Source organism: Lates calcarifer, linkage group LG19 (genome assembly GCF_001640805.2).
Source record: "Lates calcarifer isolate ASB-BC8 linkage group LG19, TLL_Latcal_v3, whole genome shotgun sequence".
Lineage (NCBI taxonomy): Eukaryota > Metazoa > Chordata > Actinopteri > Centropomidae > Lates > Lates calcarifer.
In genome coordinates, this window is record NC_066851.1 from 5,135,278 (window position 1) to 5,150,674 (window position 15,397).

The 15,397-nt window shown below is 39.9% G+C and overlaps 1 protein-coding gene across 2 annotated transcripts in view; it reads left to right on the forward strand.

The window, feature by feature from the left end:
* alk (ALK receptor tyrosine kinase) overlaps positions 1-15,397 on the forward strand; it is a 298,545-nt gene that overhangs the window by 221,875 nt on the left and 61,273 nt on the right. For both annotated transcript variants that reach the window (XM_018695171.2, XM_018695172.2), the window contains exon 5: positions 11,382-11,515. In XM_018695171.2, the coding sequence (XP_018550687.1) occupies positions 11,382-11,515 (134 nt within the window). The remainder of the gene's footprint in view (positions 1-11,381; positions 11,516-15,397) is intronic.

A 15,397-nucleotide genomic window follows, 5' to 3' on the forward strand; every position in this document is an offset into this window, starting at 1 on the left:
CATTATTTTGTGTTAAGATAGTTTCCATGCCTCTATACAAACATGGTTAACATGTTTCCATGGTTTTCTGATGCCCTCAGCCTTGATATTTCCCCACTCACAATTGCAGTGATATTTCAATCAACAAAATATCATTAGACAGCGCTGCAACTGTAGAGTCGTAACCTCTGAATTATTCAGAACAGTGGTGGTGTAAGGGGGATAACACATCTGATTATAGAACCATATGAGGTAAAGGACTCAAAAGAGTCAGTGGGAGAGAGTTAGCATGACAGAGAGTATGAAGCAGTATAACAGATTGTTGCATAGATGATGGAGGAAACTGTGAAATGAAATTAGATGATGGGGAAAAGGCAGTGAGAAAGTAGCTACAGTGATAAATAGCACTAAAAATGGTTGGTTTGTTTTGTTTTTTTTTCACTTTTACCCCTATGTTGTGTCACCACTTATTCAAGACAGTAACCTTATTACAATTTACTGTATTATCCAAACAAGTAGTTGTGGCATAGTCCATGTCTCATGTTTTCCCTAATATGAAAACTGCAGTCTCTAGCAACTGACCAGCACAACTATGGTCAGGTGTTGTCAAACATTGTTGTCTCACAGTGGCAGGACACAGTATCATCACAAAGAAATCATTCATGGCCATCAGGGCCGCCATTAAGCCTTTACCAAGCTAAATTCAAGTGGTTCCCTGGTATTTGGTTTGCATCAATCATCATTCAACTACTTACTTTTCTCAATTTGTCTAGTGGTTAGCATAACAGTCCATTTTGCACAAACTAATTGGTCACCATTGGCAAGCACATAGCTCCATTTTTAGGTGAACTGGCTTATTATTTACCACATACTTTTAGGGGAATACCCTGCAATTAGTTTATTATCACTGTTTGGCACCAATATACCAAGACAAATTATTTGAATGTGTTAAGATGCTTGGCAAAAAGGATGATTCTGATTCTCATTCTGATTCAATTAGGCTGAGTAAAACTAATACAATTAATTATTTCCATTGCTTACAGAGTATGTAGCAGAGAGTGTGAGCTTCAATACTTAGCTAGGTCCATGTAGCTTACCATAGATTCCCAACTCAAAATAAAAATGTCATATGTTTTCTAGCATTTCTGTGTATTAATAGGAATACTTTGGGATTTCTCAGTTTTTTGTGCAATGCATTGAGCTACATACTGGTAAGACCATCAGTTAACAGTCTCCCCCACTGACATGTGTTGGCAATTTATATGACCTTCACCTAAATTAGGTTTCAGCCTCCAGTTGGGCTGTGTGCATATTCACCAAAGGAATGACAATATCTTGGGTCCAGTTGTGGGTTGTGAACACAGAAGAAAGCCATGCTACAGTGAGCTGGGTTTCCAAAAAGTTTATGTCAAGGCACCCTGAGTGTGGACTCTTGGCAGCCAGTCACTTAGATAAGCTTATCTGGCAGCAGAGTCAGTGTAGCCCTATTGAGAGATACTGAAACAACTGTTTTAGAGAACTCAAGGTTAGTTATCCTGTAACCTGTGTTCTCCGATAATGTGAGAGGGGTGTCTCACCAGAGCGTCCACCTTTCATATACTGAGGAAGAGGTGGGCTTATCTTGAGAGTGATGAGTGACGCTTCACCAGTGCCTTTTTGGGGGGTGGCATGGGGCTCAGACAGTTGGCTTGGTAGTGATAGGGAGGCATATGAGGATAGTGCCTGAGAGAGCATTCCCCACAGTGAGACACGACATGCATGTTATAAGAGAACAGGTTTACAGGATAAATTCCCTCATGTTATCTCTTTGTGGTTTTAGCAGCAGCTGACTGGAGGGGAAAATAAGATCTAAAATTTTTACTCAGACTGACTAATCATGATCGAGCCACAGATCCCCTAACCCCGGTATGGACACATGCAAAACTATGCAGCACATAAACCAAGCTGCAATTATCAATTGAAAATGTGCCAAGGTAGTGAGAGGGATGTACACTCATAAGATGTGATGAATTTATAGCTTCGCCACACACAAACACACTTGTATGGAGCCAGCTGGCCAGCCTAATCGAACAGAATCAAACAGAATGTGACATTTGTTTATTTTTTTGGACCAGTGTTCCTCGGCCCACACATTGATGGGCCTACATTAAAACTCCTGCTATTCCAGATGGCAAGACTGTCCTGTTTCTTGAGGTTTTTCTGTCTCAGTGACAGGTTTAACTGCTGCATTTTTTCTATACCTCAGATACTTTTTAAGTCATTATTGAAGCCACAAAAATTGGCAGGTGATGTCAGAGTACAGATGGGCAGTCAACTGAAGCAACCTGCCAGTCAGCAGTGAGAACTCAGGATCCTGATCCATAAGCTTTTTTGACTCTCCTGCTCCACTGCCCATGTCCTTTATAACACTGAAATCATCCTCTATGTAGTTTTGATTGGTTTCCTGGGACCCAGTGAGCATTAATATGCCTCTGTACTCACTGATGCACAGCCTTTTTAATTATTATTTATATAAAAAAGACATAATGTTCTTACAGTCACAGAAAAATGTATGAGGTTGTTTTGCTTCTTTTTTCTTAACTGGGCCCACAGATGGTTTGGGCTCATTAGATTTACAACTATTTTACTTTCCAAAATTATGTCAGTGCTTCCTCTTAACCCCCACCCATTGTAATATGCTCCACTCAGACAGTTTATTCATGAGAGGATGTTCAACAGTAGATGCCAAAGACCTCATCTCATTACAGGACTTTCTCAAGCAATGAATATCAGATCTGATACAACACTTACTCAAGACATAGGCAAATTCTATTAGCACAACCTATACTGCTGGAGAAGGAAGCGCAGAAAATGGAAATGAGGATTTTATAGTAGACCTGTCCTTCTTTTGATACATAGCCATCATACATCTAATACTAAGACATCAAGCCATCAGTCTTGGCATAGCCTTCACTGGTTCTTTCTTAATTTCTCTCATAAATTCTTTCATAGCGTCTGATCTAAGCCCTTATGGTCAGCCAATATTCCCGGTTCAGTTTGACCTCTATTAATTTGTAGCAGAATTTTATTCTGGTTCGAATTTAAAACTCAGATTGAAGCTTAGCATATCAATCTCATGACCGGCTGTAAAAGGGTATTTTGACCTTGTTGCTATGTAACACATTCTCGAGACCAGATACTGTATATGAAAATATGTAATCAATAATGTGGTATTCTCTCTGTACTGTGTAGGAGGTCCTACCTCAGTCAGTAGTAACATGAGAAATTGCTGTTGGTGCTGAGTTGAACAAAAATTAAAGCTATTTCCACAACATTTTCTCAATGTTCCCCCCTCTTTCTTTGGTTGTTGTTTTGTTTTCTTAAAACATAGAATCAACATAGATGTGGATCTTTGACACTGATCAAGAGAATAAGACCTTCTTTTCCAAATACACAAAGTATGTGTTTTGTCTCCAAATCAGTATTTAGTAGATGCACCTTTGGCAGCAGTGGCAGCCTTGAATCTCTGTGCATAGGCCTCTATTTCAGCTTTGCACATCTGATGTCCAATTTTCCCCAATTTTTCTGTATTTTTCATCTTACTTCCTCAGCTATTTCTGTTACTAGTTCTGTGTAAACACACAGGTGTCAGAGAATTAAGTACTGTGCACATGATGTGCACCGGTGCTCATACAGGTGTTCACAAAGTGCCACCAGTGAGTGCATCTTTGCTTTAACCATCAGTTTTATGTCAGATAACCAGGTCAGTTTATACAGGTTTACCTAGTATAGTGGAAAGTTGATAACAGACCCAGCCTTCAAAATACAAGTGTGTGAGTGAAATCCAGATGAAACTACAGCCCCTGTGCAAAACACCAGTCCACGTGTTACAGTAGTTATCAACAGTAACACCCTGTTAACATTAGCCTTGCCATTAAATAGAATACAAGTGCCTCTGTAAAGACATGTTTAAATAGTCATCTACTGGAGTTACATGTCTTACTTGGCACATGAGAGGGGACGTGTCTCCCCATCACCACTGGTGATTACACACTTTACCTTGAACTTGGCTTTGCAGTATTTGTGTGTATATTTTTAGGGCTTGTGAAATTGCCACACTGACATGAATCCCTGGTGGACTCAGTTGCATCCCATTTTTTCATCTGGGTTTGTTTATTTAGTTCGGTTTGCTTTCATCCTCTGTAATTTGCTCTTGGCAGATTGTTCATTTTTCAGTCACAGAATAATTTGCTTAGCACAGAAATGCAAGATAGCTGTATTCAGGTGTGAGTCATCTGAATATACAATGGCTAATGCTCGCCTTGAGTGCAGTCCCAAGTTTTAGGCTGTAAAATCACGTAAAAGCCTCATGATTACTGACGACTAAACCACCCTTTCCCACTTTTTATGTTCACAAACTGCCATAATGAAATTGTTTTGTTATTTGTTGTCTGTGAGGTATATGTGTGTGATAAGACCAAACTGTGTACTGTGTTAACTGTGTTTCCTGAGAATGTTGTGTATGTTTTGTGTATAATGGGTTTCCTTATAACCAATATTTGAAAAATTAAGTTTGGACCAGTGTGAGAAAAAGATCTTTAAGGCTGAAGTCTACCATAAACATATCCTCAATACCAGTTAAGCCTGTATCCCCAGTTTACCCCATCTACCCTATCATTCCAGCTGCATGATGGCATAACAGATTTTACTCTCAACAGATAGCATTCAAATGTGTCCTGTTTAGTTTGAGGAAGTGGCATTCATTCATCTGGGCCATGTCAGGCCATTCAATCTAATCTGTGCTTCTCTTGACATATTGGCTTATGCCTGTTGTGCACTACGCCATTTGACAGTCAAAATCAATGTGGCTTAAGTAGAGATCCTGATCCAGCAGCAATCATAGCAGCGCCCCCACCCTCTTCCTAACTCCTTAACCCCTGCTGCCTCTATGCATACCTAGTTGTACGCAGCTTCATTTTCAATCAATTCCATCTTTCCCCTATGAAAAAAAACACACTTCAATTTAAAACAGCTGACATGATCGAAACCTATGGCAGTGTCTGTTGGGGGGTAAAAATTCCATTACCATGTAAAGCGGTTTCCATTTCTGTTTTCTCCTTCCTTTAGTTTTACTGCAGATGCATTCAACAGGGTACTTGGACTTTGGGTATGATTGAAAACCTTTTCAATTTCATGCACTTAGGCTTTAGGATGTGAGTTAAGTAGCTTTGTCAACACCATACACTGTATTTTGTTGATACCTTACACATTTTAGGTTAATTGTTTTGTCCTAGCATCACCAGATTGGGTTTTACAGTGGGACATTTGGATGAAGCAAAGAGACATTTAGAATTTTTTTGATTTTTGTTTTTCCTTTATTTGGCAGATGAAAGTGCAGAGAGAGAAAGGAAACATGGGGAGAGACAAAGAGGGAAAGATGTGTGACATGCAACAAAGGTCCGTGGCAGACCATGGAAGGTGTGGTTATGCGGAATTTGTCTTAACTGGTAGGCTTCCAGGGTGCTGCGAGACACTGTGAATTTCACATTTCTGGGACTATTTCCTTCAGTTGAACCAAAATAGATTTATTTATTTGTATTATTTGATCAATTTTGCCAACAAAATCATTTTACAGATTTGTTTAGATCATGACGGAATATGCTATCATCTATAGCTGCTGTGGAGCATTGTAATTATACAGTCACTCAGTGTAAATGCCCATGGAGATAGGCTTTCATGAGTGATACGCACAGAAATATAAACAACATAAGCAGTTTAAGCAAAACATGACCAGGATTGCTGTAACCATTGGCCGACTTTTGCCTGCTGTGCCTGAGTGCAGGACTGGCTGCAGTCCACAATGTGCTTTCTGTTCAGCAACACCCCACCCCCCACCCTAGCAGAATTCAACTTGTCCTCTCTTTCTCTTTCCTTTTCTTCATATTTGTTTTCTGATTCAATTTGCAGTCTGTAATTGTTTCCGGACTACTGGTCAGTGACGAAAAACTAACCAACCCAAACAACATGTGATGGGAATAACTGAAGCAAGGCCACTGGACACACAATGAACACACTTCTGTGATACCCTCAGCAATGACATAAACACATTTATTTTGGAGGGGATTTTTTTTAATTTAACTGAATGGGGGCCCATCATATATGAATAGATTTGAGAAACTGCCATTTCCAGTTGTGTTATTCCTTTTACTTAACTAGTTACTTATTTTCACAGTTTGCTTTTAGATCCTCCACACTGGTAAAAGGACAAGTCAGTGCTCACAAGCACTGGCTGCTGCCCCTCGGCAGGCTTCTGGAAGTTCAGCCAAACAGAAGAGAGTGGATTTTTAAGAAGGCCTATAAAGAAGGCCTGAGATAATATTGCCTGTTTCAGTCAGAGGCTCAACTATAGAGCTGGAAAATGAGCATAATACGTCCCCCTTGAAATGGATTTTGTGATATTTGGAACATTCATTCCACACCCTAAAATGCATTTTCAACTAAATTACCAAGTCAAAGAAAACAAAGATCTAGTTACCGTCTTAACCTCACATCCCTCTTTAACCTGCTGAGCCCAGTATTTCAAGTCCTGGTAAAAATCCAAGAGCTGAAATATACACAGTAAGTTCACAAGGCAAAGTTAACACTGCTGGTCTGAGACAAGTTGTGTTTTTTTATTCCAAGAAGAAAATGTGCTTATATTATATCTTTGCATTTGAAGCCATTTTGTACGAGTGATTATTTTCTGACTGATGGTGCTTGTGTTCCACCCCAGCACAAATGAAAAAAAAAAAGCCATCTAGCCAACAAATAATTTTAAAAACCCACACACACATGTCATCATTAAGTTTAACCTTGTGATGTGAGGAAAAGAAAGCTTGCAAGATGTCATATGTTTTGAGTACCATAAGAATACACATGTTTAAACTGTGTGGCAGATAAAAAGTTAGTCCTCCTGTCTGTACTAGCCTCACTCAGTGTGTCCAACCAGGTCTCACAGCATTAGGGAAACATTACCACCATGCAACATTCTTCATGTGTTGTTTGTCCTGATGGATGAGACTCACATCTAATGCAAACCAGGCCACACAAAACAAACAAGCCTTAATGTGGTTAGGACATAAGCATCCTACATCCTCACTAACAAACACACATGCACACAGATACACTAAATGAAAATTAAAAGAGCTACATTAGCCAGAGCAGAGCACTAAGGGAGCATAAATGAATAGCATTATGAAATGAGAATTGTCAATTGGCAAGCAAGATTAGTTGGCCTGAGCTGTTTTGTTTGTTTTCTGTTGTGAAAAAAACATTCTCATCATGGGAGAGGCCTTCACCAAACAGGAGCCTGAACAAAGGTCAGGTGATTTTAAATAACTATGAGGCCGTTAGGACACAGAGGACCTTAATGAGAATTATTAGCATCCGCATTCGGATTAGTCATGTATATCTAATCCCTGCACGAGGAGTCTTTATCATTCATTTACTTTTATTTATTTATATTTACAACTGCTGTGCCTTGCATGGTATACTACTAATTAGGTTTAAATGTTTGAGTGACGTGTTGTGGCAGCTCTGCTCTGATCCGCTGTTAATCAGTTAATCAGTCCTGTGAGCACCAGCACAGACAGTGTGATAAGACATAAAAATAATTCAGTAGTCCAGGAGACTTGTGTACAATTTTGCACTATGAGTAGATAGAAATCAGGCTTGCATTGATCGCTCAAGATTGGTTGCAGTACAGCTCTTTCCATTTTATTATCAGTACACCCGAATTATAGATTTTACTGACTCTTTATGTGTTTCGTGTTTAGATATTGAGCTCTTTCATCGTTGTTTATCTAGGTTTAAGAGGACACTGGGCTGCCATGCATATGGTTGCACTTATCTTATGCACATGGAAACAAACATTTCTGTACAATTACAATCCCATCACCGACATGCTGAGCACTCATTTAACAGAATTTGGCCCTCAGCTGAGATGGTGGTGAATTCAGCCACACCATATGTATATTACTCAGTCGGCAAATCATCTCAAGGTTATCAAGGAGACTGTGGCAGCCCTTATCTAGGGCTTCATTTCCTTTCTATTATGGGATATGGCAGGGAGCAGGTCCCACACTGCAAAGCTGTTCTCTAACGATGTACTGTGGTGCTATAACATCACTCCCCATCTGGTCAACACCTTCCCTAAACTCTGAGCAAAATCTGGGAGGAGGAACAGGGAGAGAGATGGAGCGAGGAGGGTTTAGTGAAAAGGGACTGGAAAGAGGTGACAGCAGTGAAAGAGGAGAGGATAGAGGAAAAGCAGCACAACATGAAAAAAAGAAAAACATAAGAGGGGAAGCTGACAAAGGTAGTAATGCAAAGCCTGTTGAGTCAGAGCACAGACATTGGGGAAATCAGAAAAGCTCAGAGCCTGTTTGTGTGGTGGGGGCTTGTGTTTGTGTTTGTGTATGTGTATGTGTGTGTGTGTGTGTGTGTGTGTGTGTGTGTGTAAATTTATGTTTGCTGTACTCTTACTAGCACAGTTCTATCCAAACAAAGCACAAAATAAACCCCAAAATAAACACAGACAGTTTCCTATTTCCCAGCGCACTTGTCATAATCGAAAGGTAGAGACCTGCTGAGATCTGTGAGAATAACGTCATCACTGGTGGTCTGTGGCTGCTTAGAACCTTTAGTGACATTGTTCCAATTTGATGGTCTTAATATTATATCACTCTGGAGGGAAGAAAATATTACATTGTGGATGTCTTGATAGAGAGGGAACTCTTTTGGATATTGGATGCAAATACAGCATACAGTAACACTGAGTACAATCCTCTGCAATATAACCAAAATGTTAAATTGTTCAAATATGTGTCATTATAATAACTGTATTATTTCTAAGTTTAAATGTCAGTCATTTGATCGTTATGTATATTTAACAGGTTAGACAGACTACACTGAAAGTCAGGCCCCAAAGAACAATGCAGCATGGCTCCACATGGTGAGGAACTGTCTCAACAAGCAAGAAATCAGACTGTGAAACACAGTAACAGCAGTGGTTGAGGAGGTATAGGAAAAGCCATACTACCAGTAACAGAAGGTGCAGTGGCCATCCTCGAAAAATTACACCAGACACAATTTGCTATTTACGCAACCTTGCATTGAAAAACAGATGGGTAAGTGCTTCTGATTTGGCATGGATTATCTGTGGTCATTGGTGTTTCAGTGACTGATCAGACAGTGAAAAGGACATCCAAGAAAACCATTACTCAAAAAAAAAAAAAAAAAAATGCACAAAACTGCGAGATTAAACTTTGCCAAAGAACATGAAAAGATGCCTGATGAATGAGCATTGGCAACAAATATTTTGGTCAGATGAAACCAAAATAAATTGGTTTGGATCAGATGAGGGCCAGCATGTTTGCCGTTGTCCTGGCCAGGACTACCACAGTCACTGCATAGTGCTGACTGTGAAACATGGAGGTGGGTGTGTGTTGATATGGGTACTCCTGTATTTCCTGTGTCTTGAGTATATCCAGTTAAATTCTAAAGATGTCTCTGCTACATTTACAACAGCTCCAGGTGTTTAAAATAAATGAGTCCAAGGAGAAACATTCTAGCATACATTTTGAAAATGTTTCAGAGTTCCTCTCAATAAGGTGACAAGATGCCTCATTCCAGAAAAAAAAGACCTTTTCACCATCACCAGATATCCAGTGAGGGAGCTGGTGAACTTGATTTTATTTCATTTTTGTCCACAAAGGGTTAGAAAATCCAAAACAATTTCACAGATGTACAACCCTGACAAATAACTGTATATACACTTGTTTCTTCCACAGTTGTCTGACAGTTGTCAGACATCCAAAAGAAACATAGCAACATTATCATCCAGTCAGTCATGTTTTTTTTGCCACTTTATAGTCCAGTATTCATTTTTCTTTTAGCTCCAGCTATGTCTTAACCCTTAACTCTTGAAAAACAATCTGAGAGTTTGCTGCCTAATATTTAACTCTGTAGCTTATCTGTGTGCTGAGCAGGAATGGTACACACGTAGAGTTATATAATAATATACCTATAATATCTCCATATGGGTTTGTCAGTCTGTATTATCCAGTGCCCTTTGACTGAGCATGAACTTTTTTGTCCTTTTCCTGCTTTTATGTCAAATTATATTAATGCCAAATAACATTACTAAATATATATCAGCCTTTACCTGCTTTGCCAACAAACACTGACAAAGCAGAGCTCAACTGTGGGCTCAGCAGCTTGAATATCAGCTATGTTCCTGAGAATGTAGATTCCATTGTGTTGACAGGAAAATGTTTTATACTGCAAACTTTTTTCCCCAATTAGATACATTTATAGTTATTTAAGTAAAGATGGAGTAGGAGACTGTTTTATGTACATAACAATCTGTGCATGTTAGCAGTTTGATGCAGTGTGACGTCAAACTGTCAAAATATGTTCACTTTTATATCTGAGCTGTTGATGTGAAATGTTTGTGCAAACTGGACACTTAATGAAAATAGTGCTGCAAAAGAGAGCATGGATATCAGCAAGAAAATATAAAATGAAAAATCTAAGCTCTGCTGCAGTCTGCAATGATATATCTGTTTCTTTGATGGCACTTGCATTGATAGTATGTCATTGTGAGTGTGTGGGTACTGTAATCAGTAGCTATTGTTGCGTGTCGGTAGTGTGTGTAGGTGCATAAGGTATGGCATAAGTAAATCTAACCTCTCATTTGAGAAGCTGGTATTTAAAGTGTATTCACCATATGCGGTGCTACTCGTGGTTTGCATGTAAAAATGAAGGGATGGGCAAGAGGCAGGGGGAGGGGAGAGAAAGGGAGTAAACGAGAGAGAGAGAGAGAGAGAGAGAGAGAGAGAGAGAGATTGTTGATGAGCTCGGAGCCAAAGAGAAATCAGCACAATTTGCTTAATAAAATTAGGGACAGTTGAACTACACAAAGCCAGCCGCTGGGTGAGAGAGGACAGCATTCACCACAGGACTGCAGCTTGCCTCAACACTAGAACTTGACCTGAGTGCGTTGTCTCAACCACACACCTGCCGTAATAGTGGCTTTAAAGTCTAGGCATAGAGTCATCTCCTCACAGATCTCAACTGAGGCACCACCTTGCACCTGGCTACCTCTAAACCTCCACAAAAGTCTGGGGTGGGCTCAAAAGGTGGGCCATGCATCACCAGACTAAGGAAGAAAGCGACCCACCCAAAATGGAGGAGAATGAGGAAGCCCCCATGACGGCTTCCGCTGAAGCCCTGGACAGTCCTTCCTCTGAAACTTTGGGAGCTCAGGCAGAGCAGGCCCGTGCTACCCTAACCCCCAACCCCCGCAACAGATGCAGGTTTTTCTGTCAGCCATGGTGTCTGCTCCTCACACTGACCCTGCTCCTGCTTTCTCTCCTCGGCAGCTGGGCGGTGGTCCACCTTACCCTGGGCACCCAGGGAGGATCACCTTTTCGGGTCTCAGCCAGCTACCATCAGCGGATCCCGCAGGATGACACAGCCACCATCGAGCCCCACTTTACCACAAACTGCACCATGGGTAAGTTGGCACATCTGTGTCATTTCTTACAGATATTATTTTAAGGTAATGGTGATGCTGCTCTTTTTTCTGTGAGCACTGTTTCTAATCTAATCTAATGTAACATTTAGCAAGAATGTGTGAAATATTGCCTGTAAAAAAGTTTGTCATTTGATTGACATTAAATAAGTATAGTAATAAGTTTAAAAGTAAGTTTTTTTTATCAATATGTGCAGGTATTGACTGGTTAAAGCTTAAAGATGCAACCTGTTGCTTAATTTTATGTGTTTTATATGATCATATATTTAATATTGTACTAATAGTGGCTGTTTTTCAGTCAGATTTTACAATTATTTGATTTCACATTAGGCTCTGGTTAGTCAGGAGATATATACGCATGCACACACACACACACACACACACACACATACATATACATATATATATATAATGTACTACAAACAAATACAAACCAGCGTATTAGGTGATAAATTCTGAGATTCTTCATAAGTTTTCAGTTGTTTTGTGTGTGTGTGTGTGTGTGGTGTGTGTGTGTGTGTGTGTGTGTGTGTTTGTGGGTATTTCCTATCACGGTCTCTGTGTAAAATTTATAAAGACTAAATGTGTCTCACATGTTTGCAGAATGACCAAGTTCCCAAAGCAGCTTAAACATGTCAAACTGGGAATTGCACAGCTACATTCTGTGATTTTTAACTTCATTACACCATGTTGTGGAATGAAAAGCGTAGACTTCTCGAGACTGATATAATATCCTTCTCTGTCAACCTCGAAAGCTCCTGAAATTGGATTAATATAACTGATTCAATTTCCTCTGAGCTAGATGCAGAAGCACAGCAACCCTTGCTTAAAGATTTCAAGTGTGCATTACTGAGGAAATATGGATAAAATCCTTGTTTTCTCCAGCAGACGGATGTGTGGTAGGCAGAGAGGTACAAAATGCATGTGATGTTTTAATGGAACAGATTGTTGTACTGTACATGTATGAAATCATCCAGATGTTTTTAATACATTTCATATTTTTTTCTACATGTTGAAATAAGCATGATTTGAAAATGCTTAATTTCAGGTACTGAAAGGTTCTGTAAGAAAAGTTACCCCACTTGTGTACCAGACCATGTTAGAGTCTGCTGAACTCACATAAAAAGGAATAATCAAGTAAAGGATGACCAAGGGAAATGCTCCACCAGTAGCTGCTTATCATGGACTAAATTAAATCTTAGACCTGGCAACAGCACTCAAAACAGAAATCTACATAGATATAATGTTACTTACACAACATTGTCCTCACAAACCTACCTTTTTTTTCAGTTGGATTTGCAATAATGCATTTATATTTGCATTCTAGTGTACTACTTCAAGACATCTTCAGTGAATATGCTGTTTAGGGTCTAGTCTAAAATGTTACAGACAATTCTTAGTTGCTGTTTAGAGGCACATGGCATACTCTGTTGTGTTTTCTGTTGTGTCTTTCCTCTGCACAACAGAGAACATGCAGAATGAACTGTAAACCCCCTGCTTGTGAAAAACAGCCCCCAGTCCCACTGCACCTGCTAGCATTAACCCTTTTGTGCAAATCAAAATCCGTACCTTCTGTCAGCATAGGTAACATGCAGCCTTATTTTGAGGCTTAATATTATGCCATGTATCAATTCTGCGGTCTGTAAAAACTGTTATTTTACACACAGAACACGAATCATTGAGAAAATGTTGGCTTAGTTTGTTTTTCCTGTTTGATGGACAAATTATGCTGCTGGACACACTGGACACCTGGGAATATTTCTGTGTTATGTGAATAATTGCTCCCCTTCCTGTCAACTGTTATCATCCTCAGTTGCCCTGATTTCTGGCCAGAAATTCTGTGTGGATCATTTTGTCAAAAGATTGACAGATGGACCAGTATTGTACACATCTTCAAAGTCCTCTCTGTTTCTTATGCAACATACATTACTAGAAGGCGCTCGAGTGGGCTTTGGCTTGTATTTTTCTATACAGCCATACAAAGCATCTTTAAAAAAGGTGATCATACTCCAAGGCCTCTTTTTGAATTCAGAGATGCCGACAGTCCAGCAAATTTAATCTCCCATACTTTTACAGAGGATGAGTCTCTTTGAGCTCTGCAACAATGAAATAGCTTTTATACTCGATCAGTATTTAGCTTGGAATGAATGAGGCACATCGTTCAACAGGAAAGATTTGTCTAGTTGTAATTCTTCAGATTTGGTTCAAATGGGATGTTCGGACTTGAGGTCAGGTCAGAGCAGTTAGTTATAGGGAACAATTCATCATTTGATGTTGATGAGATTCTTACAGCTGGCCAGTGCTGGCAACCTGACAAATCAGCTACACATGACTTCCCCATTACATTATCTGGTTGTCAGATATGTAAATGATTGTGTGTGTGTATGTGTGTGAGTGTGTGTGTGTGTGTGAGCAGAGAGAGAGAATGAGAGGAAGAGATAAGGACAAGAAGAGAGAAACTAAAATGGAGCACAAATGCCCATAAATTTCATATTTCTTACCCCTCAACATTACATACCTTTTACTCTTACCGTAAAATAAACCTTGTCCTAATCTTAAACTTGAAGATAACTCCTGGAGCTAAAGTAATTTTTGTGAGGAAGTGAGGACTGAGAGAATCTGTCACTTCCCTAAATTATCCCCAGAATTACTTTGCATGAGGAGAGAAGCTTCTGATAAAAGTGCAAAACCAAGAAAAACATAGAGCAAACTAACATTCACATACAAACAAATCAGTATCAGTCCCACTGCAGCATTAGTGATTCCCCAGTGATTTGTCTAACTGTCTTTTCTGTCACTGTAAGGACAGAGCAGAGTGGGTGCTGGTGCTCATGCAAATCCATCCTCAGTTGAACAGTGTCTAATTGTTTTCTGGGTTCACTGTGTTCCTCTTGCCAAGCAGCACATAAAGCTGTGGCTAGTAGAGAGAAAAAGCATGCAGATGAGCCGTACTCTCCTCAGGCACCACCTGGGTTCCCAACACAACACCCACTACACACATCCCACTCCCAGACTAAGCCCTAATCCGTCTCGGCACGCTCACCGTGCGGCCTCACCACATTTCGTGGTGTTCTGAACCTCCCCCACTCTCCCCTCCAGCACCTGTCACAAGGCTGGGCTCAAATTACCTACCTTCCTACCTAGCACAGAACATGAAGCCAAGGTGCTCGATTAAGGCTCTCAGACTCAGTCCCTGGCAAAGACAGTTGTTTGCTTTATTTGTTCCAGTCCCCTGCACCCAAAATGTGCTAATTACTGCTATTAATGACCTGTATTGTCAGGCTTTTGGGGTGTGTAGCACAAAGCCTGATCCAAACTTGATTAACTGTATTTAATTTGTTCCCAAAGGTTTGAAGTTTTAATTTCACCACATAAAAGTCTGTGGACACAAAATGTTCAGTATTTCTCACTGGGGTTGCATAATGGTTTTCTGCAGACTTAGAGGAATTTTGCAAGAAAAGCATGATTCACTCTGAGGATTCTCAAATCAGCAAGAGACAAAAACATGCTAATGATTCATTTAATTTCCAACCCCATGTGTTGTATTGTTACTGGTTGTCCTTTATATGCATTGCATATCTCAAGGTTGACATGCTCAAAGGACATATGCAGGATATGCAACAGTCAGAAGTCAAATTTTTCCTCCTCTACTGTAAGTTGACTCAAATTCTGCTAAATCACAGATAAATTTAGTTTTAATCAAATTTGACAATGACAATGTCCATTTCCTCCCCCTTAGTTGTTTTCGTGAGCAGAAAGGCAGCGATTACTCAAGCCAGTGAAGTGCAAGGAGATATAGTCAATACAGGATAAATAAATGGAGCAGTGTCTGACTTCTTTCTCCATACCCCTCCACTTTAATTA